The sequence below is a fragment of the Choloepus didactylus genome, chromosome 14 (genome assembly GCF_015220235.1).
Source record: "Choloepus didactylus isolate mChoDid1 chromosome 14, mChoDid1.pri, whole genome shotgun sequence".
NCBI classification, from domain to species: domain Eukaryota; kingdom Metazoa; phylum Chordata; class Mammalia; order Pilosa; family Megalonychidae; genus Choloepus; species Choloepus didactylus.
The window spans coordinates 36960972-36988355 of NC_051320.1; the positions used below are offsets into that span (position 1 = coordinate 36960972).

Below are 27384 nucleotides of genomic sequence, written 5' to 3' on the forward strand. Positions count from 1 at the left end.
AAAACTATTTTAAAATATCACCATTTTTAAGCTGAGAGAATATGGACACTAATTTAAAATATGATTGTATTAAAAAATATAATGGGTGGGGATGACTCAAAAAGGGTTTCCTGTCATTACCAAATAAAAACTATAGGAGAACTGTTTCTTCTAATTCTGCTTTTATGACAAAAGTTCATCATACTAGTAGGATGAATATTCAGAATACATATTAGAACATATCCTAATTAATCAGAGCCAGGCCAGAGCCAACCACCCACACACACACACACACACACACGTTACTGGTTAAAGTGAATGCTCTAATTAGAAAAATGAAAATCCAAATAAGGGAAATAGATAAAGTGGACACCCTGAGGTTAAAATTTAGTTCTCTGTTAATTTAGCAGTAGAAAGCAACTCTTGAATTTTGAGGGCAGATAAATCAGTAACTAGCTTCCCCCCACCCCCACCATTAATAGCAGTACCTTCAAAGCTTTAGCAAATCTAATGATGTAATTTAGTCCAGGAAAGAAAAAAAATATATATGTAGCTAACATAGTTGGAAAAGTTACTTTCTTCTAGAATTTAAAGTTTTTCAAACATTTCACATTTCAACTCAAAGATACAAGCACAGGTTTTCAACAGATTAAGTAAAAGTGATGAAATATACAAAAAGGTATACTATATAACATCAAAACAGTGACAACACATCAATAAATATACTTCAGTAAAGTACCCAATGGCCTGATGAGCAAAGCTGATTTCCTAAAATTTACTCCCCTTTTCTCTTCCCAACCCTCATGGCCTGTGATATCATTTATTCTCCTAGATTTGTACCGGCAGCCTGAGGGGGTGGGGGGTATGCATATAGTTTTTTAATATTTGATATCACAAATCAAGAGATATTTCAGTGCCTATTTTATGCACACTCTATATCTGAAAACTTCGGGAAGGAAATTCTGATAATGGCGTTTCAGAATGACATGACTATTTACAATGAGCTGCTCTTTGTAGAAACAGTTTTACATCTCATAGAGCACACCTACTTCTCTCGTGATAAAGATTAAGGAATACAATAAACGCTTGAGCTCTGAGGTGCCCATAAAGGATGTTACTCTGTCAGGCATGATGCCATGTACATGGTGTGACATGGCTATTACCATGTACCAAAGGGACACCACGACAAGAGAAGTTGTTGGGTCGGGCTCATTAATACTTAGCAATGACAATCACCAGGCAAAATAATGCTTGCGAAGGCTCTGGATTCAGAGAGCCTTACACTTTCTTGAGAAACTTCTTTCTAATCCACGGGTATTCTCCCATAATGTTCTACTCAAAGACGATTATGCTTATGCAAATGACATTTCATGGGAGAGACCAGGCCAGGCTGATTGAAAACTACCAACAACCAACCAGTTTACCCCAACAAAGCTCACTTTACAATTTCAGAAATGTACTTCTGGAGCAGTCACAAAAGCAAACCGGGAATGCAAGGGATGGATAAACATGCTAATAAACTGGTCTCTATAATTTTCAAGATGCCTCATCCTCCCAACTGCATTCTTTATCATAACAAATGAAACCAGCAAGATTATTAAATCTGAAAAGTCACAGGTGTCACAGCGGTATGGAATAATTGCCTCCTTTTTTTTTCTTTATCAGTGTAGAAAAAGCCTCCCCCCTGTAACCCACACTTCATAATGGCACTTCAACTAGGTTCCTTTTAAAATCAAGAGTGAACAAGTTTTCCAATGTTGGCCTTATAAAATATAAAGGGATGATTAAATTCAAACTGAGCTCATAATCTGAGTTTTTCAGCAACTGATTTTGTATACTGAAGAAAAAAATCCCAACAGGCAAATTCCATTTGCAAGCACCGGATGGCAGAGTTCATCGCTTTCTTAAAAATGTAACTGGACCTTAATGGAATCACGACTTTAAGGGGGTCATAATTCATAGCCATCCCTAGTCACATTTTGGTTTCCTTTCCATTTTTACCCTTTCAAATATTTCAATATTGCCCACCACAAACTGCTGAAAATGATTATTGATTTTTATTCCATTTATTTATCCATTGATTCAGATTATTTTGACTAGGAGCGCCAAGTACCATTGGAAAAGTGGAGTCTTTAAAACCCTTGACATTTTAAACACTTGGTAGGAAAAAGATAACAACTACTTGTAAATATCTAGCTTATGTGCTTTATGGTGTCTTCAAAATGAGAGTATAAATCATTGTACGTAAAATCGAAATAGTTAATTTACATTTTTTTCTGGCACTTTTCTAGAAATTAGGCATTAAACAGAAAACATTGTATAAATTTATATAACAAAAATAAATGTTTATATTTTAATCTTATGTCGATTACCTTAAGATAGACGTTAACTGATGACACGTGACACTGTAGTATGGGCTGCAGAGATCTTCTGAAAACATCCAGTCCACAGCCCTTCAGAGGGGACAGCATGGCTGCCTTCCAAATAGTGGTCTGTGTTCCAACATAAAGATTAAGGCTCTCTGTTTGGAAGGAATGAGTTCTGGGCTACAACAAGTACCACAAAACTCACTAAAAATACTGAAAACGCTCTGGAGAGTTTTAAAATACTGGGTGGGGTGAGGGGAATGTGTTGAGAAGAAGAATAAAAAAAGGCATTGAGAATTGACCTCGAGTACTTGGCGGAGAGGCTGCTGACTGCAGAGTGCCAAAATAAGGGGGAACAAAGAGCTAAGAGAGTCAGGGGATACGCCCAATCCTAGTCACCCGCAGGTCTCGGATGCTTGGGCGCTGACATGAGCAGGTCTCTGAGGAGGAGTGACCAGCAGCCCCAGTTTCTCACCATCATACCATGCCTCAGTTGAAGGCAAAAGACAAACCTGGTAGAAGAATTTCCCTGGAATGAACCATACACATTGGAAGATATGGAGTCGGGGGAAAACCAAACATTTTAAAGTTGGGAGCAGATAGCCACAAGGGAGAAAGAAAAACCCTGCTCTTGGAATGGCAGTATTTTAAGCAGGGGGTGTTGCAGTTCTCAATGAGTGCAGTTCTTCCTTGCATCTTGGGTTTCCTCACCAACAGGATGACACTGCTGCTGATGGGCTGGCTCTTTTGTGGAGGGTGAGGATGCACGAGGATGATGTGCTTGGAGCTCACTGTTTCAGAAATTGGGGAAACAGTCATGGCGTCTGCAATGCTCTTCTGTTTCCTCAACCAGCATATAGAGCAGAAATAAAAATCACTTCTCATCTTCCACAGAAGAAATGTTCCCAACCTGCTGAGGGTGTGTCATGTGGAATTTTGTCTTCCAGGTTGCTAGAGCCTGGTGATATTTCTGCACTGCTGTAAGTCCCCAATGCTCTCATAGTCATTCTCCTTTGGGAAGAGGCCATGGTGGCCATTGGTTTCCAGGGTGGCCTTTTCTTCTTCTCTGTTTAGAGTCTGTATTGCTTCATAATCCGGCTCCGGCACCTCGCCCGGTCTCCCTGCTGGTGGAGGTGTGCTGACACTGTTGGGCGTTTTCTCGAAGTCTTTTACAGTAGCATAGAGATCGTTACAGGAGGAGGGGGACCTCTGAGGGGCACCATCTTGAATACAGGTATAGGTGGCTTCTGGCACTTTTAGTGACTGTCCTGACTTATTCACTGATGAGTACATGGCTGAGATCTAGAAAACAAAGGATGAACTGAATAAGCAAGCTTCCAGCTGTGTCCACCCCCTCCTCCTCTTCAGTGACAAGCCAGATACTTAACACTAGTAAGTGTGTATGAGTGTGTGTGTGTCTCTTTAGGATGTGTTCTTATTATCTGTATTAATCCTGGAGTACATTGGTACAGTTAGGTTATCTATCTGTCTATATTCTCTTCAACTATATCTCTGTTTTACATTTATATGACTTAACAAATTAAAACAGTCATATTTGTATAACTACATGAAAACTGGGTTCCTTCAAGGTCTGTGTGGCTCAAGAAGCACCAGGACCCGACCACAGCATCATGTTTTGTTTGATTTCCATATAAAAATCACGTTTCACCTTAAAAAAAAAAAAAAGAGCCCCAATGCATTACAAAAAAAGAGGCAGAAAATACATATATTGGACCAATGATTCACAAAGTGTGAGCCTTGGACCCACAACAGCAGGATCTGTGAATTTGTTAGAAACGTAAATTCTTGGTCCCACGCTAGACCTACTGAATCAGAAATTTTGGTAGTGGGGCTCAGAAATCTGTGCTTTCACAAGCCCATGAGCTGATTCTGTTATTTACTAGAGTGTGAATTCCTGCATTAGACTATTCAATTCTTCCTGCATCCAAGTGGTATTCGCTTGGCAGCACACATATCTGTAAGAGTATTATGTTTGTTTATTATGATAAGAGGTTATTGCAAACATAAAAGGTTATTGGTGAAATAGACATTTATAGACTGGGTTTATATTCCCAGTCCCTTTGATGGGAATAGTCATTCTTATTTGCAACCAACCAAGAAAAGAAATTTGGAGACAATCAGCTTATGAGAGGCTCTTTCATACGGTAAGAAAGAGCGGTCTACTTCCTGAGGACACCTACTCAGTCTAATATATACCTCCAGCCTCTTATATCAAGACAGATCTAATTTTCTCTGGTAACAATAGGTTGAATGTTAGCACTGTTAGATTTTTGTGGCGGTATGATGTTTATTGTTAGAAATCATGGTTGGAAATACGTAAAAATATCCTTCACCACCTGTGTATATTTTTGCTATAGTGATTGATTCATTCAAACACCCTGAAAATAAATGAACATGCTTCCTGACAGATGCTTGGCTTCCCAAGTGCCAAGGGACATTTTCCTGCTTTCGCACATCTCACATGCTGTGGGTGAAGTTTCCAGCTGGCCTCAGAAGCTTCTTAAGGCAAGCCTGCTGCATGTTAACTGGTCATTTGCATGAGAATGTTTCCCTCCCCTCTAATAGCTCCGTTTTGCTAGTAACTTGACAATCCAAGGGTTTAGAGTTGTAGAAATCACCTCTGGAAAACTCTTGCTATGTTGATCTGACCATTCTAATGAATATTGAATTAACGTTCTCGCCTTAGAGGTTTTAATGGAAAACTTGCTCTCAAAATAGAAAAACTGTAATATAATTCTTTGAATTTAGGAAGAATAAACAAAAACCTGTTGCTTTTCATAGTGAGTAGCAAACATATGAACTCATTCTAAGAGGTGGTCCAGGCCAAAAATGTGGATATTACAACGGACACATTATGGCAGTCACAAGGAGAACCAGTGTATTAGGTGTTTATTCCTCACCTTTGAGGAGGACAAACACACCTTTACCTAGACCATAAAAATGATTTGACTTTCTTTCCTATGGTCCCTGTCATTTTTGCTCCCCTCTCCTGGTAAATATTCTTGGGTCTTCTCGGCCTTTATACGTTTTTAAATTACAGGCTCTTGCATTAACTTGCAACTTAATATTGTCTCTGGGCATAAACCCAGTGTGCAGAGGGCATCAAAATACATTTCAGCTATAAAAAATGCTTCTCACATCTTCTAATATTCCTTTTGAATCTTTGTCTTCTACAAAATGTTATTTCCATTTTGTATATAGGTTTCTCTTTAAACCCCCTTGCTATTTAGCTTTTCAATTTTTCTCTTTTTAAAATCTTTCATCTTTATTACACACTTGGTAAATTGTTATTATATTGTCATAAATGACTCTTCCTTTTTCCTATTTCTCTTTTTATAATCAACCCTTTCTCCATCATTCTGTTAAATTGGGATAATAGTACTTAAAAATTGGCTCCCAGTTACAGTCTAGACTTTCTAATATTATATGAATATAAATGATTTCCATATTTATTTTTCTAAATCTCTTGTTCTCTAAAGTTAATGCATGTGAACCACAGTTCTTTATTTTATGTTAAAAATTCATCCATGGAACTAGGTCCTATTGTCAAAAACCACAAACAAATGCTAGATAAAAAGAAAAGTGATTTAAAATTTTACACAGTCTCAATTCAAAGGATTAGTCTCCTGATCTCCTATATATTTTACTTTCCTGTACCAGAAGGGATCTGTGCTAATTTGTGTTTTTCCAAAAGATCTTTCTGGCGCCCGTTGTGGAGGACAGACTGGAGGGAGGCCAAGGAGCTGCCTAGAGACCCTGGAGCAGATTGTGGCTAGAGAGGGGTAGTGAGGGGCGGCCACAGTGGAGATGGAGAGAAGCGGGTGCTGATAGAAAACATTTGGAGATGGAACTGAAGAACTTGGTGATTGACTGGGTCTGAGGACAGTGAGGAGATGCTCCTAGGGTTTGGGCTTGTGCCTAAGGAAAGCGTTTCTGCTACTTGAACTTTCATTATGGGATTGTATTCATATTTTAATACCCCACTCAGAATTCTATACAGGAGATTGTATACCTGCATATGTACATCATGTCTGTACACATACAAAATTTACCATGCTAGGAATTCCAGATAGAAGCTACGTGAGCTCGACAAATTGAGGTGTTAGGCTCTGTGTCTGAGCCTAGCTTGACATAATGACATACATACTGGCTTTTGCAATTTTAATGTTTTGCTGAAGGTTCAGTTAGGGGATTTTTAGCCCTGGTGCTTGGGAATATATGATCCTTTCTTGCTAGCTGCTATGTATGACCCTAGCTCCACCCTGGAATTGTACTTTCTGAAGTTACCTGTTCTCTGGTTCCAAAATTCCTGACTAAGTCCTTTTCCCCCTGTCTGCCAGGCTGGATCAAGTTTCCTATACCCACCTGTCCCAATTTCCTGTATTTTCTAACTCATTATTAATTTCCTTCTAATGTGGTCTTCCTGACTGCTGACTCATGCTCCTGTACTTACATTTCTCTTTCCTCATCCCCAATGTTCTGCCAATTTTCTGCCTTCCCCTCCCCTTTCTTTCTTTTTCTTTTTCTTTTTAATCCTTCTTTCTAACTCAGTTCTGATGTGTACATCCTGTCCTCCTTCTGGTCTTACCAACCTGCCAGTCAGTCTCTGAGCCATCACAAAGCAAACATACCCACACCTTCATCTCCAAACATATGCTTGAGAGTATTTTAGCTTTTTTCAGACAAAGAGTAAAATTACAGTGCATTTGTTCAAGGAGAAAAGCTCTATTCTTTATTACAGGAGCTTTCTGGTTATTTATGAAGAAACAAAACTTACCTCTTCTTCTGTAAGAGTCGGGTCTTCTTCCCGAGACTTGTACGACAATGCACTAAATCTCTGTTAGAACAAACACAAACCAAAGGAAAGTAATTTGAAGTCAGTAATTGAAACTTTCTTTTGAATATGTTGTAAAGCAACCGTCTATTAAAATGTTTTCAAATGATTTCTTACATATTTGCAATGTAACCATAAAAAATTATGTGAAGCACCCGAGAAATAAAAAAAAATAAAAATAGAAATAAAAAGTTATAAAAATCTGTTATATGATTTTCTTGGATACCTAGTAGCCTAGAGAAATTTCTTCTAATTTTATATTTGACTCTGTAGGTACAAATAAGCCAAATGATTATTTAGGCTACTGTTCTAATTCTTAGTTGTCACTGAAGGATTGATCATCAATGAAAGATTGATAATAACAAGCATGGCATTTCTTTATCATATATCTAAATTCTACATTTCTGCATGTGGCTTCAGTCATCAGGAAGATCCTTAAGTCATCTAGAAACTTTCAGAGATAATGGAGAAATCAACAGACACACTGTGAAGTACGATTATTGTGAAGGGGGATGTGTTGGTTGTTTGGAATTTCTTATACTATGAAATGGGTAAAAATATTCTATAAGATAAGTACTCAATTTCCTGGAAAGAACTCGACTCTCAGCTGTTGGAGAGGGGATGAGGTGAAGCTGGAATCAGGAAACACACCTAATTTGCTTTTTGGAGAAATCTGGCTCTGAAGTTGTCATGGAAGAAGGCAAAAGCCATAATTATGTCAGGATTGAAAGGTCCTCGAAAGGGCATCTAGTAGTAATTCCCACCCCCCCACCCCCCCCCCACACAAATAAATCTGTTTTGGTGAAATAAGGCTTTACTTAAATTTTCCCAGATGAAAACAAAACAAAAACCCAAACACATTTTCAGACTTCTTCAAAGATTCTGCCTTTGGCAAACCATTCTTACATACTTAACCCCATCTAACCCCTCTCTGTTGTCCAGGAATTTTTGAGTCCTTTTTTTTTTTGTTCTAGCTTAGTGGAGGCCAGAAATAACTTGGCAGTCTAACTGATCACTGTCCTGAAGAGAGAATTTTAGAAAGTTGGGTCATAGAGGAAAATTTGTTAGATTTCCGCTAACAACTAAAAAACATGCAGGGTTCTCACTTAGGAAAATAAATCTCATGTGCAACTCTGGTGAACATAACTTGGTGGTAAATGTGTGGTTGGACACATTGGATCCTCAGACAATTTCCTCTTGGTAGGCTGAAGAAGGATGACCCCAGGGAGTTCAGAAGAGTTATTTTCAAAGTCAAACTGAGCACAGGATATGAAACAACATAGCATGACTGTGGATGGTTGGCAAACGGAAGACAGACCAATACACCTTGAGTTAAATGGTAACATGATGGCTCTTGATGATGTGTCTAGGAAGGCTTTGGGTTTAAAAGCAAAACCTCAGAGAACAATGGTTTTTTGAAAGCAGTGATCTTAGTTCCAAAAGATGGTATTTATGTTTGTGGATGGGTCTATCACGTATGGTGTTGGAGCCCCACATTTTGATGTGACCCAGCAGATCTGAATATGAAGTTGAAACTCATGAGGATTGCTCAAATGTGGACAAAAGTGAACTGATGGCAAACACAGTGATTTGAGATAAAAGTGGAAAATCAGTGTTGATCAGGGTCTGTAGTATTATGAGAAAAAATTATTTCATGAAATAAATAGCCACTGCTTGACACAGTTCATGAATTAGACAATAAACATCTAGATGGACAAAGATGAAGTCAACACTAATTTTTTGTGGTCACAAAAGGACAAATGCATGTAGGTAGTGAAAATTAGCATAAAATTCTAAATTGGTTTTTTTTTGACTGCACGGTTCAGTTCAGAACAGAACTAATTACAAAACACAATTAACAGAGCCCAAATCATTACATTTATCCAATCATTTACTACTTTTAAAAAGGACACTGCAATTCTATCTTTTGAGACCAGCTGTGGATATGTATTGGGCATGCCTGTGGAGGGAAGCACCAGAAGGATCTGCTGCTGCTTTAGGTGAGAACCACTTTTCCTCTGAATATATTTAAATTAAATGTGGCCCTGGGGACATCACTATTTAATTAATTCTTCAAAGTCTTTCCACATCAATGTCGTTCCTCTCCCCCTAAACAAGGTTTTCTGCAAGCGTGGTGTGATGGTAAGTCTTGTGTGCCACCTTGGCTTAGGCTATAGTACCCAGTTATTTAATCAAACCCTAATCTATGTGTTGCTTGTGACAGCATTTTGCATGAAGTCCTCCCCACAGCCACCCCCCACTGTTCTCTGCATTCACGTATTTTTCCTTACTCCCTGTTACCACAGATAAACTTTCCACACTCCTCTTTAAAGTGATCCCTTTATCCTATGCACTAGATTCTGTCTCCTCACACCTACTCATGAATAGTATTTCTTCTATTATTTAACCCCACTTCCAGTTCCATCTATTGCTTCAATCCTTTATGGCAAAATCTCTGAAAAGAGTTGCCTAAAAGAGTCACTCAAATAACGTTTCCCCTCCTGCTCTCTCTCCAAACCCCCTTCAATCAAGTGTCTGCCTCCGCCACTCCGGTGATCTTGCTCTGGTCAAGGCCAGTGGTGACCGCCATGTCCCTACAGCGACAGTCAATCCTCAGTCCTCATTTTCCCAACCTATCAGCTGTGTTTGGCTCAGCGGCTCACTCCTTCCTCCCTGAATGCTTTCTTCCCTTGGCTTCTGGGGCACCATCCTTTCTTGCTTTTCTTTCCAGCTTTGGTCTCCTTTGCTGGTTCCTTCTCTCCCTCCACCTCTTGGACCTCTCCTAGTTCTTATTTATACTCGCTCATTCAGTGGTCTCATCCAATCTCATTGCTTTAAAAACCATATTTCTGCTGATGACTCCCAAATGAATGCATCCAGCACAGTCCTTTCCTTTTAGCCCTGCTCATCCATCCAGCTGCTGATAACTCTAAGCAGATGTCAATACAGGTCTCAAACTAAACATCTCCAACACTGAGCGCCCAGTCTTGCCCCATACCTGCTCTGTCTGCAGTCGTCTCCATTTCTGCTAATGGCCATTCCCTTCTTCCAGCAGCTCAGGCCAAAACCTGAAGTCCAAGCTATTGTGTCTCATATATCACATCACAACGAAAAAGCCTGGGATCACTAATACATTTTAGAACCTTGTGGAATATCTAAACTTAAGAGTTATAGGTTATCGTTTAGAAATTGTTACAAGATAAAATCTCTTACTTGATATATATATAAAAGTACTTAGAATCACATATAACCTGTGAGTTGGTTCGCGCTGTGATCCTGTGCCTGGATTTTTGGGATCTTGGAAAGGTAAATGTCACCATCCTGCTTGATGTAGCATGAAGCAGAACGTGGCAAAGAGTCTAGTCTCTATTTAATACTTTGTCTTTAAAATTAAGAAAATAATACTTGGTCCTAATTAGACATGATGTAAAAATTGGAAAGTATCCAAATAAGGTGCTGAGAGAGAAATATTTTATAAACATGAGTTTTCTCTATTTTATTACTTGGAGGGGGAAAAAAAGTCAAACACAGCTTACATGAAAACAGCTTTCATCATTCAACAAAGTTGAAAGTGCTTGTATGTATTTCCCAGAACAATGTGCAAGGAAAAGCCCAGGATTAGAGTCCTGATTATGACAGAAGCCTGTGAAATGAGAATGCCACAGCTCACCTTGTTGGTTTCACTGGTTCCCTCCATGGCTCCGTCTTCTCTCGCCCTTCTCTCTTCCTTATCCTGAAGGTTTTCATTCTCATCCAGAAGTTTAATGGGGACAGGCGGTGGGGCCTCCTCTTCTGGGTCGCAGGAATTTCCAAGGACACTATCTGCATTAACACTCTGGCGACACTTTTTGTTTCTGTCCACGGAGGCGTATTCAGCGAACTCTGCTTTGCCCTCGGTCCGTGGCTCCGGAAGCTCTTTCAAGGCAGTGGTGGATTTGGACTTGCTGCTGTGGCCCTTGTCCAGGTGGGCAGCTGCCCCCACCTCCTTAATTTCTTTCACGGTTTCATACAAGCAGTCCTCTACCATATTTTCTTGGGAGGAACTGTCCTTGAGCACTTCATAGGGTCCCTCCATCCCCAGGCCCTGGTCCCCGTCCACACTTCTTGTATTCAGCATTGTGTCTACTGCACTATTAGGAGGAATCCTGGGTAACTCCCGACTCTGATGGCATTTTGGAGGCTTCCCCGTGCTGTCCTGGGAGTCCAGGAGATCCGAAGCCGAGGTCTGTACTTCCTCGTAATGTTGCATGCAGGTCATAGAGCTGTCTTCTGAAAGAACTGAAACAGAAGTGTTAAAAGTGGAGAAAGGCAATTCTGTAAATATTACAGTGCATCAGATAATGTAAAGTAAGGTTAAATAAAGATGCTCAATTTTTATATGACTCTGGGCTGCAAATTATAGATGTGTGACTCTCAGTTGATACTCTTAATTAATCACCGTTTAAACTAAAGCCATCTGTTGTATCTTTCCAATACAACATTTAATAAATTTGGTTCACCATTACTCCTGATAAGACCTCTTGTAGGCACAGTGTCCAAATGTGGCCAGAGGATGAAAGTCATGGATGAAACTGGGTGAGGCTGGGTGCCAAAAAAGTGGGCATGTGTGGTGGTCACCCACCCTGGCCCTATTGGCCTCCACCTGTTTGAGGGACTTGTTGGTTGACATCCCTTTTCAAAAGTCATTTTTGTTGGACATACATACTAGAAACAACTGGGCAAAAAACGTACTCTTAAACTGGTATCACAAAAGGACTGTATACCCCACGTGCTCTTTAAAGATCTTTCTTTCTTCCATCCCTTCCCCCCATATTCCTATCTCATGTTAGAAAATCCAAATGTATAATCCTTGGATTGCCACGTAAATGTTATTATGTGAAGTCATCTGGTCATCCCTTTAACAAATGTTTTTAAGTGCCTCCTAGGTGCCAGGTATGGTTTGAAGTACTGGTGATACATCATTAAACCAAAGAGACAAGGAGCCTGTGCATGGAGCTTATATGGTGGTGAACGTGTTATTACATTACTGAGTCTCACTTTGGGGGATTGGAAATAGTGTCCCTAAGGGATACTTGGAAAAGTGATAATGGATCATTCAACCGTTCTGAACTTCCTGTATTCTAAGTCCAGAATCACCACGGAGACGGGGGACGTCCTGCCGTCTGGTTCTAATCCCTTGTGTAATAGGTGGACAGAGGAAGGCACTGGGGACTGGAGACTCAGGTGTTGGTAAGGACTGCCTCTCGGGTTTCTTAGCAGCAAACGGGGAGGGGCAGGGGAACCGTATGCCCTCAGGCGAAAGCGCTTTATAAACTGTGAAGTGCAAAGCAGATGTAATTGTACCTTTGTCAGTGAGACCTGTGCATCAGACAGACAGAATGCAGAGTGGCTTGCAGTGCATGCTTGGGCTTCAGGTGGTCTGGTTCAACACATTGGCTTGTGTTCTCTGTGAACTTACTTAACCTCTCTGTGGCAGGCATAGCAATGGCCCTCGAAAGATGGCTATGTCCTAATCCCTGGAACCTGGGCATAGGTTACTTTACAAAGCAAATGGGAATTATGGATAACAGCTGAAACTGAGATGGGGAGCTTCTCCCAGATTATCTGAGTGGACCCAGTTTAATCTCAAGGGTCTTTATAAGTGAAAGAGGGCAGCAGGAGTCAGAGAGATCTGACGATGCTACACTGCTGGCTTTGCAGATGGAGGAAGGTGCCATGAGACAAGGAATGCAGCTGGCCTCCAGAAGTTGGAAAAGGCAAGGAAATGAACCACCGCCCCCACCCCCACCCCCAGTCTTCAAAAGACACGCAGCTGCTGAAAACTTGACTTTAGCCCAGTGGGACCCATTTTGGACTTCTGACCTCCAGAATTGTAAGATAATAAATTTATGTTGTTTTAAGCCCCTAGGTTTTGTAGTAACTTGTTACATCAGTAATAAGAAACTAATACGCTCCCTGTGCCCCAGTTTTTCCTCAGTTGTAAATTGTAGATAGTAATAATAGCCATCTTATAGGGTTGTTGTTGGGATAAATGAGTTAGAGTAATGCCTGGCATGTAGAAGCCAATTAATAAATGTTTGCTATTAGGATTACTAACAAATGCTGACTATTTTTCATCTAAATAAAATTGCGGTTGCAAAATTGGTTAGTACCATTAAAAGTGAACAAGAACACATTTCCTAGTTTTTGAACCATGGTTTTTGAAACACAGTAACTTTCATAGGTGCTGAGGCCTGCATGGAAAGCTGGTGTTTCTGCAGCACTTACTGTCCCCGTTGGTGAGAGCCCCATTCTGTTCACTGCTGGCCGGAGCATCTGTTGCCAGGCTAGTAACTGAACGGCTGAACACCTCCTTGTCTGAAGGCTACAAAAACAAACACATAAGACAGCTAAGAATCTAGACTACGTGGCAGAGGAGAATATCTGTGGCTTTTTTCTAAAATTAAAAAAAAAAAATCCACTCAAATAATCCATAAGGGCTGTAGAACACTTTAAATCTGATTAGCTTTATCAGCATAGTCCTAGAACTGTGCTAATACATTAGCCCATAGACACATGTGGCTCTTTAGATTTAAATTAAGTGAAATAAAATTTAAAATTGGGTTCCTCAATTGTACATGTCACGTTTCAAGTGCTCAGTGGCCATAAGTGGTTACCATGAGAGACACTACAGATACAGACCACTTCTCTCATTGCAGAAGTTCTAATGGAAACTCCTGTCCTAGCATCTTCCAGAGCCCTCAGCAGAGCATTCCATCTGGGGATCTACAAATGGGCTACAGGTGGGTCATGAGATATCAAGCCCCTTAGTTCAAGGTGGGGAGGGGACTGGAACCCCAAGGGCTGATCAGAGAACAGTCTCATCCTTGTACTGCAGATGCTACAAAATGTGCTCTTTTTAAAGGTGTGCTATGACATGAAAAACATTGGTAAGCATCATTTTTTGTCATCTGAAGGGAATAAATTTAAATTTGGTCAAAGATAGGTACTTTCATTGAATACAGTGGCTATTTCATAACCAGTCAAATCTCTGGCTTCAAGGTTCACACAAATATCATATGCTAAAAAGTAGTTTACCAAACCTTTCTCAGTCTCACAAACCAACAAATTCAGGACACTTGGAGGAAAGAGTGGCATTGAAGGTAAATTTCTGCTGGGCTAGAATATGCACATATTACACAGAATCATATGCCAGGTTGAGCTATGGCTCTAACCTGTATGAATGGTCAGAAAGCAAGTTGGCAGTTCATGTGTTTCTTTAAATTCCTTTCATACTAAAGTTAGACAATTTATAAAGCAATACAAAGCTGCTGGCCTGGAATAGTAAGTTTGGTCCCTTATAAAGTCAATGCTGTGCACCTTCTGTTGCAAACTGTGAAAGGCTGTGAGTGATGAATGCAGACACCCAAACCCAGCCTGAACCACTGCTGATGACACGCTCCGCTGCCCCATCCCCTCATGGGTCACACGGCCCAGGAGGCCGGGGCTGGCACCAGGAGCCAGGATTCCACTGCAAGGTCCGGACGTAATGGCCCAGGATCCTTAGCTAGTTGGCTTCACAAATTCTCTGACTCCTGTTTGGGAACCACATTCCAAATAATAATAGCCAGCAAACAGCTCCTGCTGTCACGATCCAAAATTTACTGGCAGCTGGCTGTTTCAGTTCAATGCAACCCATATTTGATGAGTGCCTGTGATGTGGGTCACTTTGTCAGGCTGCAAGGCACTTGAGATGCTTGTGCAAATCTCACAGAAATAATGTTAAAAGTGGGCAGAGAGGGGCATGTGTGTGTGGGGGGAGGCTCCCAGGGCAGCTGATAACAGCATAATTTACCCATCCTACCTGAAGTTACTGATCACAATCTAGGTTCTATCCACCATTTCTACGCTTGGCTTCTATGAGAAAATGCTCTCTCGAGTTCCAAACAGAGAAGCCAGGAGCAAGCCTCCCTCCCCCTGGGGTTCCAGGCACAGATTACAGGACTCCCTGGTTTTTTAGGCTAGGACTCAGGAGTAGCTCCTCTATGGCTGGGGATTTATCAGAGCTGGAATCAGGGGTGGAGGGGAGAGTAGTTGTACAGATTTAGAAGCTGAGAGAAGTTCTTGAGAGAGAGCTGGGCTCTTGCACGTGTGTGTGTGTGTGTGTGTGTGTGTGCGTGCAAGTACCTATCAGCCCATGCTTGTGAGCTAGGTGTCTCTGACACACAGTCTGATATGAGACTATGGTGTGTGTGTGTGTGTGTGTGTGAGAGAGAGAGAGAGAGAGAGAGAGAGAGAGACAGATAGTATTTGAGGATGTGGTATGTGAGGAAGAAAACATGGAGAGACCTTTTCCTTTTATCCATCTGCCCACTCAGGGTTGCTACTGACCTTTCCTGTTTCACCCAGGGCTGCTGATGACCTTTAGCAGAAGAGCAGGCACCAAAGGTCTAGAACAGTGGTTCTCACCTTTGGTGTGTGTCAGAATTACCCAGAGGACTGGCTAAAGCGGCAGCTTGCTGGACCCCTCCCCCAGCAGAGCCTGCGCTTCCAACGAGCCCCCAGTGATGCTCCTGCTGGTGGAGACCACACTGGAGGACGAATGCTCTGGAAGGAAGATGGAGGGATGGGACCAGAAGGCCTCTCCCAGCCCCCACCTCACCCGCCAATCGGCTCTGAGGAGATGGTGGTGAAGAAAGGGCCTGGGATCTGCAGCAGGGGAGGGTCCCCTTTCTCCCTTCCTGTCACTCGCTTCTTCCCTCCTGGTGCTACTACAGTGGCCATCGATGGGACGAAACAGAGGCACTGGGAGCAGGTGAGAAGTGGGGGACCAGAATGGGGCTGGGGGGGGGGCAGGGATATATGTTTGCATGAGAGAGAGAGCCAAGGAAACTCCTGGGGCTCTGGGAGGAAAGGGGTCTCCCACAATTTCCCAACCACTCAGGCCAGAAGAGCCTCACCTGGAGACGCCGCCAGGTGAGCGCTGCACATTTCTGCTGGCTGTGTATTTTATATCAGACCTCATATTACATATCTGACTCATCCATGTTTTCTTTGTGTGCACCGCCCCACCCCCTGCCCCAATCAGGTTTTGCCTGATCTTGAACAATTATGTCCACAATAGGAAGCATCTTCTCTATCATAGCACTCCTAGGGGCTCCCACAGGACTCTGATATTTACAGGGGCTGGGTTAAGTGGAGAGGGTGGATGCACCCCAAGCTTCTAGAATTGCTCAGCCGTTTAAGGGGAAGGCCCAAACCAAAGGGAACAAAGCAGGATGGACCCTCTCAGGCTGTTTCACACCAGGGTGGATCCCTGAGGTTTTCAGTGCTGTCAGGACCCCCATAAGGTATTGAGACTGGGGGAAGTCCCCAAGGTCAGGCCATGCATAAGGTGTTTCAGGTCCCAGTTTCTGGTTTGCTTAACGAATGGCTAGAGCAGGGACAAAAGAGAAACTTCTCTTCAGTAGGTTGGAGCTGTCTAAGAATCTTTCGGGCAGGAACACAATTGCCCCCCATTTCAGAAACTCTCCCCACAAACCTGGCTAATTGCACAGGCCTCTAACCTTGGTGGATATAAAGCTACAGAACAAGGACACAGCTCAGGAAGAAACAATTACTTTGGCTTATTGTTCCCCCAATTTCCTTCAGGTGGAAAGCATGTGGGGACACACACAACACACATACACAACAGGCTCACCGGATTCATCAGTTTCTCCTCATCCCTAATGTGCTGCCTTGGCTTCTTTCCTCTGAAATGGAAAATTCAAAAATTTGTTATAACAACAAAAACATCATCTAAAATTAAACACATATCACACTTTCCTATTCTAATTCTTATCAAAACGTAACTCTCATTTTAAAAGCCAAGTTAATTTTTCCAAGAAAGAAAAAAACGGGCAGTTATTAAGTGTACTACATCTCATCACTCATTAGCAGATGTTAGATGCATTTGATGATCGAGTCACTGCACAGTGCCACGTCACCTCTCTTGAGCAGCCCTTCTTCCAGGAATAGACAATAGAAGGTCACAATGAGAGGACCAAGGCAGGTCCCAAGTGGAAACAGTTTATATCTAGAATACTGGGACACGTAGACCATCCCCCTCAACCCCACCCTGACTTTAGAAAACCCTGCAAAATTATCTCATTGTTTCATTTTGCAAAGTAACACACTGCAATGGAATTGAGAAAATAATCATAAAGAAAATACACATTTTGGCATGTTGGGAAGAATACATGCTCTCAGGATGAGTCTATGGAAAAGTCAGTAAAAATAGAATTTGTTTTCACTTAGGACCTGGCCAGTACCAAGGAATACACTTCCCTAGTAGATAAGGCAAGAGTGACACCTACTGGGGGAGCACAGAACTACAGCTGCAGCCCTGCCAGGCAAGGTGGCCGACACTCACTCATCTGTCTGTCTGCCTCAGCCTGGCCAGATTCTGCCTTGGCCACGGAGGGCAGGGAATAGGAAGCTATTGGGATTCAGAATCTGGATTTTTCCCCTCTTGATGGAGATTTTAGGGGGAAAAGCCATATTCAGACTTTTAAATGACACTTGACCAGTCTCTGTCGAGGTTACTGAGGACAGAGCTTGGGATGGGGCTGGCTCTCAGCACTGGTGTCCCAGCAGTGTACCTCTTGTCAAAAGGAGGCACAAATTCCACCAGCGGCTAAATATCTCCCAAATCACTACTGGTTAGAAAGAACTTCACTTTCCTCTGAGCAGAGAGGTCTTTCTGGGGGAAACTATGATTTTATATGACAGAATTATAATTCTAAAAAGAGACACATGGTGTTTATGTCATATATGGCTTCTCTTTCTAGGAAATTTAATCTGTTTCATAAGAAACCAGCTCTAGAGCACAAATCTTAAATAAATCGATCCCTCCAAAGCTAAGTAACAACAAATATGGTAACTTCTGAGCAGCAGCCAAGGATCTTTAATGTGTGTAATACTTGAGTTTCAAACTGTCCGCGACAGAAGACACTATAGATTTTGACAAGGAAGTGCTCAACAGAGCACACCTTCATTCTGGGAAGTTTCAAATGTAAGGGCTCTTCCAATCGCTGGGGGGTTGAAACACAATATGGATTTCCGTTTCATTAATAAACAGAGCCCTGGGACCCACATTTCTGTGAAAGTCCGTGCAGTGGGATTCCGCTTATACCAGGCTCTTCAGGGAGAGTCCCCTGGGACACGTTCCCTTAAGGTTATGTTAAGGTGGCTCCTCCTCGGCTCACCTGTCACAACCGGAGCACAGGAAGATGAGGAAGGTGATGAGGAAGAGCGTGGCGCCCGCGGCCAGGCTCCCCCACAGGACGGCCTGCGTCTGTGCGCTCAGCACGGTGCCTGCGGGGCCCATGGCGGCGCGGGGGCCGGCGAGGCTGGGCGGGCGCGTCAGTGCTCCCGAGGGCTCCGCATCCGGCCAGGGTGCTGCGCCGTCCTGCAGAGAGACCGGCGCTTCTTGAAACTGTGTCTCACTTCCAGCTCCAGGATCTTATCATTAGTTCATGTTAGAAGAAAGGCCTCTGAGCAGAGCTGGGAGGTGTGGACAAGAACACGGGGCCCTGTTTGAAACCTGGCAATGGCACGCTCCCCTCCGTCCTTTGTCGCTGTTTTCCTCACCTATACAATGGAAAGTGGGAACATATAAATTCTCAGCACAGTATCTGAAGCAATGGCTATCTTATTACTATTTATGATTTGTTTTGGGAATGGATTCTTAGTATCTTCAAATAATGTAAGATTCCAGTTAATCCAGAACAATAAATAAATGCTTATTTGGATTTTTTTTTTAAATCAGAACAGTATAAAGCATTGTACAGCTTTCGCAAAAATGCCCTCTGTCTCCCCAACCCCCACTTGTTTGTATTTCAAGAAAGAGGAGGGTCAATGCAACTATTAAAATAGAACGTCTTCATACTACCTGCATAAATATTAATCTAAGTATGTGACTGTTTCTTTCCAGGGCCAACTTTTGCTAAGTGTCTGTGAGGACCCAATAAATAAACTGTCATATGAAAGGATGAAAAATACATCACCCAGCAGTAAATAAAACTTTTTATAAGCAACTAAAAATGAAACATAAGACAGCTGCCATTTATTTAGTACCTCCTGTGTTCCAGGGACTCTGTCAAATGCTTTTCTCATTTAATCCACCTCCCCACCCCCAGTCCCCCATTTTACAGACAAGAAGTAGTCACAGAGAAGCTGAGTTACTTCTCACAGCTGGTAAGTGGCAGGAAGAGCAAGTGAGTCCAACTGTCACTGACTCTAGGGCCCCCAGATGGCCCTCTTACTCTCCGGGTTCTCCTGCTCCCTGCTCTGACCACAATGCTTCTAAGTGAAAAGGGTCAAATTACTTTTGTGAAATATTTTAAGAGATACAGATATTTTAAAAATACAGCAGTATATCCAATCATTTAACAATTATTTGTCACCTGAGAGGCATTGTTTAAAGAGCATTTGCTTTGCTCAATTTGAGAACATTCTCATTTAAAAGGAAAAGCCTTTACTTGATCTCTAGTGTTATGAATACACTGAGCAAATAAATACTTTTGTCTGGTGATAATAAGTCAAAACTCAACACATTTTTCTTTAAAAAGACTGTCAATGTTTACATTTCCATTTGCTTCACCGATAGGGCTGCCACAGTGTTTAGCCACCAGGGATGGTTAGCGTTATGCCAGCAAGAAGGTGGCTTAAGACAAACCAGAGTGCATGAGGAAAGGATAGAGTAAAGAAGCCTTTTCAGCAAAGGCAGTTCAATAATACCAGATTTTCTCCAGGTGAAGCACTACCACATGTATTTGAATTCTCAAGGTGGAAGAATAATAAAAAGCTAAAGAAAATGAAATTTTAATCTACAATGTATCCAGAGAAAATTCTGGGAGACGAAACAGATTATTTTCCTCAGGTCCTTGAATCAATATGAACTCTTTCTTTTAATGTTCTATAAATTATATAACTGTACAGCTTCCTATGTAATATAGAACATCTTTCTTCCTGTGTTTCATTATACATTCTTTTCTTTGGGGTAGCTTTACAGTAATGAAGGGTCAAATTACTTTTTCATATTGGCCCCTGGTCAGCTACAACTGAATGACAATAACTACTGCTTCTCCCATATTTTGCTGATGCAAAGAATGATTCACTTTAAACTTAGACTACAAATTGGCAACACAAGAGGTAATTAAAATACATTTAAGCAAGCACTGAATTCAGAGTGACCTATGAAAATACATGAAACAAAATTTTAAATATATGTACACAGCATAAGCCATTTTAGGAAGCACAGACAGAAGATCTTTCTCTCTTGTATAGGCGTTTGTTCATTCATTCATTCCCACATTCCTGTACACAAGAGATTTAGTCAATGCCTATTCATAAAGTGCTAGGTTCTTAGAACAGTTTGCCGTATGAATTATTCCAAAGCCAGAGAACCATCCAGCAGCCCAGCATGGGGCCTCTACCACCTCTTTCCATTTCTGTACATGTTTCTCTTCTCTTTTCTCTCTCTCAACAGGGGAAGGTTGAAGACTATAATGAAATATGTGGGGTGCCTGGCTTACTAGGACACTGCAGGGAGACAGAGAAAGAAAGGGGCTTATGGCAAGCTACTGAATAAAGGATGTAACTCAGAGAAAATGTGTCAAAACTCTTGGCTCACTCCCCTCCAACTAGAATTTTCTAAAAAGCTACTGAAAGAAATACTTTTTCCAAAAGTTCTCACCATGAACAAAAATCTCACAATGAAAAGAATTATCAACATCTGGGACTTTTTTTTTTTTTTTTGAGTCACATACATTGTAATCCCTCCAGACAAGTGCTCCAATTGCAGATTCCATCTCTTGGAAACCTTTAAGCCCAATTCTATAGCAGGACTAGTAGCAACCCAAGTCGCAGCACTACCGCTTACTAAACCCTTTACTGCATGCCCTGTAGGGGCCTGGTGGAGTGTGGGGCTGACATGCGCATCATGCTTATCCTTGAGGCAGACCTTGTGGATGAGATTACTCCCATTTTAGAGAAGATCTGTGCCCCTGACTTCTCCTTCCCTGAACTCTGTCTTCTTTTGGACTTCTGTTTCCATAATTCTGCTACCCATTTCTTCTTTAGGCAGCTCCTTAAATTTTGGCAGCTCACCTGCATTTGAGCCAGAATGGCGTCCTCCCTGCCACATGTGTATATGCACACGGGTGGCCTCCATCTTTGTCCTTCCTGGCTGGGATGAGGGTGGGATGCTCGTGTGGACCACCCTGGGCCTCCACCCTGACTCCCCCGTAAGGCTGAAACCTCTCATGCTGGTTTGATGCACTTACGCACACTGTTTGAGGGGCCTCATTCAGTTTATTCTGAGCCATGTCCTTCCCCATGGCTGTAAGTTTTTTCTCAGGATTAGAGATCAAGGAATAGTCTAGGAGGTAAAAAGCTACCCTGAAAAGGAAGGGCCTCTGCTGCAATTGTGCAGTTTCTTAGACCATATACTGTGCCCCCTTTTACCCAGCAGGCTCTGTTTGGAAAAAAATAGTTCAAAGCTGCCATGTCATGTGACACTGTTACCTGTTGATGAGGACCACCCTGTTTACTGTTCATTCCTATCTCAAAGTATTTTCTGAGCATCCTGAATTAACCTGTAACAGCGGAAATATATGAACTGTGGTGGGGGGGGCAGGGGAGGGGGTATCTCTCATGATTCTTTTCAAGGAGCCAGTTAAATCCTTTTCTCTCGATCTTATTCTTCCCTTAAAAAACTAACATTAAAATACAGAATTCTATTTCTTCAAAAGTTGAAATATATTCTGTTGTCGGATCAAATGAGTAAATGTTCTTTGAGTTGTTCAACACAGTGCAAAATAGGTCCATATATTTCTATTGTTAGTAAACTGGCATTTATTCTGGTACCCAAATGATCCACAAATAAGAGTTGCAGATGATAATATTAGTGTAATAGCAGATACAGTTTAATAGTTGTACATGAATTGTTTCATTATTGGTAAAACTGATGTCAAGTCATGACTGAGAGTGAATTTTAATAAAAATGTATAATATTGCTGTCAAAGATGAGTGGTACTTTCTACCCCGCCTCCAAATTCTATAGAATTTTGGACTACCTTGGGTACTTGCCATTTGGCCCTGAGAAAGGTCAGAGCTTGACATTATAAGACTACATTTGAGGATCTTTCAGAGATGGATCTGGATAATTATTTTGGGCTAAACACTCGGTAACCTATTATCCTTTTATAAGCCTTCATTTCTTGATTTTAATAAATGATTCAAATCATTAGAAACTGTTGGCCTTTTATTTGAAAAGCATCTTTCACTTTAGCCACAAGGTGGCAGTCTAATTCTATTTTCTGCCCTAATCAGCAGGCACAAGGAGAGATTCTCAATCTTGCTGTTTGTGCCATATCTTGGCATTTTAATTGTCTTCGTTAGACCAGACTATCAGCCACGAAAATCAATTCCCGCAGGAAAGAAAACAAAAACCAGATGAAATTAATGAAAGGGTCAGCCCAAATGGCAGCTACTTCTTCAGCCAAATACTCTTAACAGGTAGATGCTCTGATTGTGGAAAATTCTGTAAATAATAATTTGGTGGAGTTGGGATGGCCAATGAGATTAAAGCAGCAGACACTGTGATTCCTTTGAAGCAGCTGTATGTTAGTAAAGATGGTCATTACCATTTTGCAGCTGTCTTAGTCCACTCATAATTAAGCATAATAGAAACTGCCTCCATTCATGACGCCCTGGCTGATAAGGGAAATAAGGAGGTCAAGGGCTACACCTGATGGAAATTCCTCCCTCCCGGCCATTACCAGGTGTGGGGCCTACGTGGGTAAACAGCACTTTATGTGTTAAAAATTAACCAAACAAGTTTAACAATCTCTGAAGAACCAAATCCTCTCTGGGGCCCTGCCCCGTGAGCCACCATGGTGAGTTCACAGGCCAGGGCGGTGTAAACCTCTCCACAGAATTCTCGAATCTCCTGAAAGAGTTTTAAGCTGAAATTATTTGGATTCAGGTTGATTTCTCCTCAGATTAAAGAGTACTCCCATCTAAACAAGCCTGTTGGACTAGGTCTGTTAAAACGCGGAGAAACACCTAAACAAATACTTGCTATTCCATCCTCCTAAGGTACAAAGGTTCTTCCCCTGGATAAGGCGGGTACAAAGCTCGCCCTATTTCTCTCCCTGACTCAGGGGGAAAATACACCCAAAGAACAGAAGAAGGTAAAGGACTCCGAGGTTAGATTTCTAGTTTATCGTTTCCTGAATCATTTTATAACGTCACTACTGAGTAATCTTGGCATTCCTTTCTGCAGCAGCCTGAGAGAAGCACATCACCTGTGAACATTAGCAAAACAATCCTGGAGAGTCTTAAGATCACCAGACCACATTGACAGTGTTATCAAAGGCAACACTAGTTCTTAAAGGGACAAAGAGCCAGGCATTCCTCCTAGGAGCAAGCAATAAACCCGCAGGGCTGTGTGTCAGCAAAACCTGGTTACTTTTCACATACCAGGACTACTGGTCTACCCTTGGTGGGGAGGAGTGTGTGCAGCTCTCACTTGCCTTCAAAAATATAGTAGACAAACATGACAGAAGCAACATAGCTTATTGTTAATCAAAGCTCCTCCATTTTGTTTCTACCTTCAGAAAAGCCAAAAAGCAAGCAACTTTGCTGGGTAAGAATGACTTCTGAGGTTACTTTCCCTCATATTTCTGACTTTAAAACCAATTTCTAAGGTTATTTTATTTTTAATGAGACAGAGAGAAATAAAGACAGCACGGCCCTTGTAGAAGCATATATTGTATACCCTCAGGACAGAACCTTGAGGTAAAAGTATTTAGTGTAACACACTATGTTCTACACAGACTGGGTAAGAAGTACTGGTAAAGGGACTTCATTTTGTACAAGCTAGCCTTAATGGGATGTTTCAGAAAAATGTGCCATTTGGACTTTAGGTTCTTTCTTCCTGCCCTGCTTATTTGCTCATCTGTCCTAATTTAATTAAAAGTACATTGAGGGAAGGGATGTATCCCCACCTCATTTTCCTGTGTATCCCCAGCATATACATAAAGTGGAATATAGAAGCCAGGCAAAGAATATTTTTTTGAATACATATTTCTGTAGGAAGAATGGTGAGTAGGTTCCCAAGCTGGTTCTCAAATGCAACTTTAATTTAATTCATAATTAATATGGCAAGGGAGACAAGCAGAATAAAACAGATGAGCTCAGTAAGCAATTAAAAAGTAAGGCAAGAAGTTAAGGTGAAACCTTAATTCTGTCTTCTTTGCACTGTCACCGAAACAGCTGAACATCTCCTGAGAAAAGTCACAACACTGGAAATTTTGGTTTAACCATACATGAATCATCACCAACCGTAGTAGGCCATCAATTCTGGCTATCCCACTGTGTCTCCGAGCTTAGGTTCCTCTGCCTCAGTCTTGGTGTTTTGGTTTGCTAAAGCTGCCAGAATGCAATATACCAGAAATGGGTTGTCTCTTACAATGAGGATTTATTAGCTTACGAATTTACAGTTCTAAGGCCCGAGAATGTCCAGATTAAGGCATCAACAGGACAATACCCTCTCTGAAGAAAAGCTACTGGCATGTGGGACATCTCTATCCCATGGGAAGGCACATGGCTGGTGTCTGCTGGTCCTTCTCTCTGGGTTTTGTTGCTTTCAGCTTCTGGCTTCAGTGGCTTCCTCTCTCAACTCCTCTGGGGACTTTTTCTCTCTGAGCTTCTCTTAATTTCATCTCTCTTAAAGGACTCCAGTAAAAGGATTAAGACCCACCTTGAATGGGGTAGGTCACTTCTCAACTAAAGCAACCTAACCAAAATGTCCCACCTATAACATGTCTGCACCCACAAGAATGGAACAAAAGAATATGGCCTTTTCTGGGGTACATAACAGTCTCCAAACACCACCCTTGATAGTGACAATTTCATACCTTCCCTATTCTCCTAGGAGAACCAATGGACACCATTCTTTTCCCTCCCTCCAAAGGGGACTGGGCCTTACTTTTTCAAAGAAAGAGGAGCCGTGTATATTCTTGGCCTGTCTTCCCACCTTTCTCCTGGTGAAAGCCTAACCATCCTTTCGATCTTAGCTCCAGTCACTTCCTGGAAGCGGCTTTCCTGGCTGCCACCCCCATCCCCATCCAAGTTCAGTTTAGGCCCCTCTCTCACATGTGTTCCCTCACAGAATTACTTATGCTGAAGTGAGGAAGCCATGTGTTTCCTCCATTGAATAAATATTTGTTGAGTGAATTAATAGTTCAGAGGAGGAAAAGCATCCAAGAGGTGGTGGTTACTGACCAGGCCTTCAAAGATGGTAAGAATTTGAAGAAACTTCTTCCCAGTCTTCTCAAATGATGCCGAAATTCAGTGGGGACACGACAAGTCACAAAAGTCTGCTTGCCTCACAGACGACCTGGCTGCAGCATGGGGAGATCTCAAAAGAACTACCCCCTGATCTTGCCTTCACCAGGGTGCCTTCAGGGGTCATGAAAGGGCCTGTCACAGATCAGTTTTGACCCATAAGGCTTGATATCAAAACCTCTGAAAAAACTAAATGAGTACACACTATGTGCCAGCCACTTTTCTATTTATTATCTTGTATAATCCTTGTAACCCTTTGATATCAGTGTTACTGTATCTATTTTACGGATGTGGAAACCGAGTCTCAAAGTTAAGTGTCTTGTCTAGGGTCACACAGCCCCAGGCTTCCTGGCTTGGTGTCCCTGGCACTTTCTGCTCTAATGTACTGCCTCAGCAGAGTGTGCTCAGGGAGGGAACTGTGGCTCTCCCCAGCGCATTCACAGCCCCAGGTGTCTGGGACAACAGACAGGTGAGGACATGGGAGCCTCAACCCTCTTCTCAGGCAATTTCAAATCCGTCACAACTCGATTTCTGCACCAGAGAGAAGACCGCTTGCTCTCTTCCGGCTCTTTTCCTACTTGTTCCTGACAATACATTGATCACCGCCCTCCTTCAAAGGACTCTGGAGTGCTTCCCAGGCATCTTCATATCATCCACGCTGCAGCCCCATGATGGATGTGGTGTTTTCACGCAGACTACTTTACTGAGACCAGGACCATTTACAGTCATGCTCTGTTAAGCACTGCATTGCACTGTTTTTTATTTTGCTTCAGAGGCACAGTGATTCAGCCACATTTGCCTGTCTGTTGGTCGGTTTTATAATAGTAAATGACTTAACCAAAAGCAAAGTTTAGTTTATTTGCTGAGAGGTTTAGAAATGCACGATTTGACATAAATGCCTCTCAAGTCTCAACTCATGATATTTAAAGATCAGTTTCATCTTAACAATTTGGTTGGACTGTGGGCTAACTGCAAATGCTCCATCAATTAGTTTTTGCAAAGCCCTCACCCTGACCACAGCAGCCTACATCAAAAGATGCTTCTTCAAGGAAAAGTAAACCCTCAAGACTGGAGAGAAAGAATTTACGAACAGATGACAATTTAAGCCATGTAACAGAGGAATGTCAACAGAGTCTGTAAAGTTGGTTTCACTGTGGCTGGAGCCAATTTAGATAAAGCAGTTTGCTCTGCCCCATCATAACGGTTAATATTCTACCTGGGCACTGACAAGAATGTGGCTCAACTTATCTCAATTCATCATAGTCCTCTTGGATTCACATCTTTACCACATTTAAAAAAATTAACACTTCTTTATATAAAACAAGCAGGCAAAATATTTTATTTTCTCCTAACTTATAGCCAAAAGCCTCAAAAAACAGTTCTGCAAGTTACCTGCTCGTGTTATTGTGATCTATTTGGGGCTGGGGAAATGTCTGAGAGAGAAGTCAGAACCTGTATTTGAAGAAGGAGGTTCTTGGGGCTCATCCTCAAGACATTCTGCCAGGAGAGGGCAGGCAGGGCAGATGGCTCCAGGACCACGACCCCCAGGCCCCTTGTACGGTAAAGGGGAGGGCCAGGGTTCTTCTAGAACAGGGCATCTCAAAGAGTGGTCCTGGACCGGTAGTCTCAGAACCACCTGGGATCTTGTTGAAGATGCAGAATTCTGGGTCCCAATCAGACTTACAGATCGGAAACTCTGGTGCTGGAGCCCAGCAATCTGTGTTTGAATAAGACGTCCAAGAGACTGTGATGCACACTGAAGTTTGAGAAACTGTTCCAGAAAACCGCTTCTCAAACTTCACTGTGTAA

General features: G+C 42.0%; 1 protein-coding gene across 3 annotated transcripts in view; it reads right to left on the minus strand.

Moving 5' to 3' along the window:
* Positions 1–2029: 2029 nt before the first annotated feature.
* PAG1 (phosphoprotein membrane anchor with glycosphingolipid microdomains 1) overlaps positions 2030–27384 on the minus strand; it is a 157564-nt gene continuing 132209 nt past the window's right edge. For 2 of the 3 annotated variants that reach the window (XM_037803637.1, XM_037803638.1), the window contains exons 3-8: positions 18426–18810; positions 16880–16931; positions 13468–13564; positions 10871–11478; positions 7144–7203; positions 2030–3647 (exon numbers count right to left, since the gene is read on the minus strand). In XM_037803637.1, coding sequence (XP_037659565.1) covers positions 3297–3647; positions 7144–7203; positions 10871–11478; positions 13468–13564; positions 16880–16931; positions 18426–18547 — 1290 coding nt within the window. In that variant the 5' untranslated portion in view covers positions 18548–18810 and the 3' untranslated portion in view covers positions 2030–3296. The remainder of the gene's footprint in view (positions 3648–7143; positions 7204–10870; positions 11479–13467; positions 13565–16879; positions 16932–18425; positions 18811–27384) is intronic. The other variant, XM_037803639.1, reaches the window with a different exon arrangement.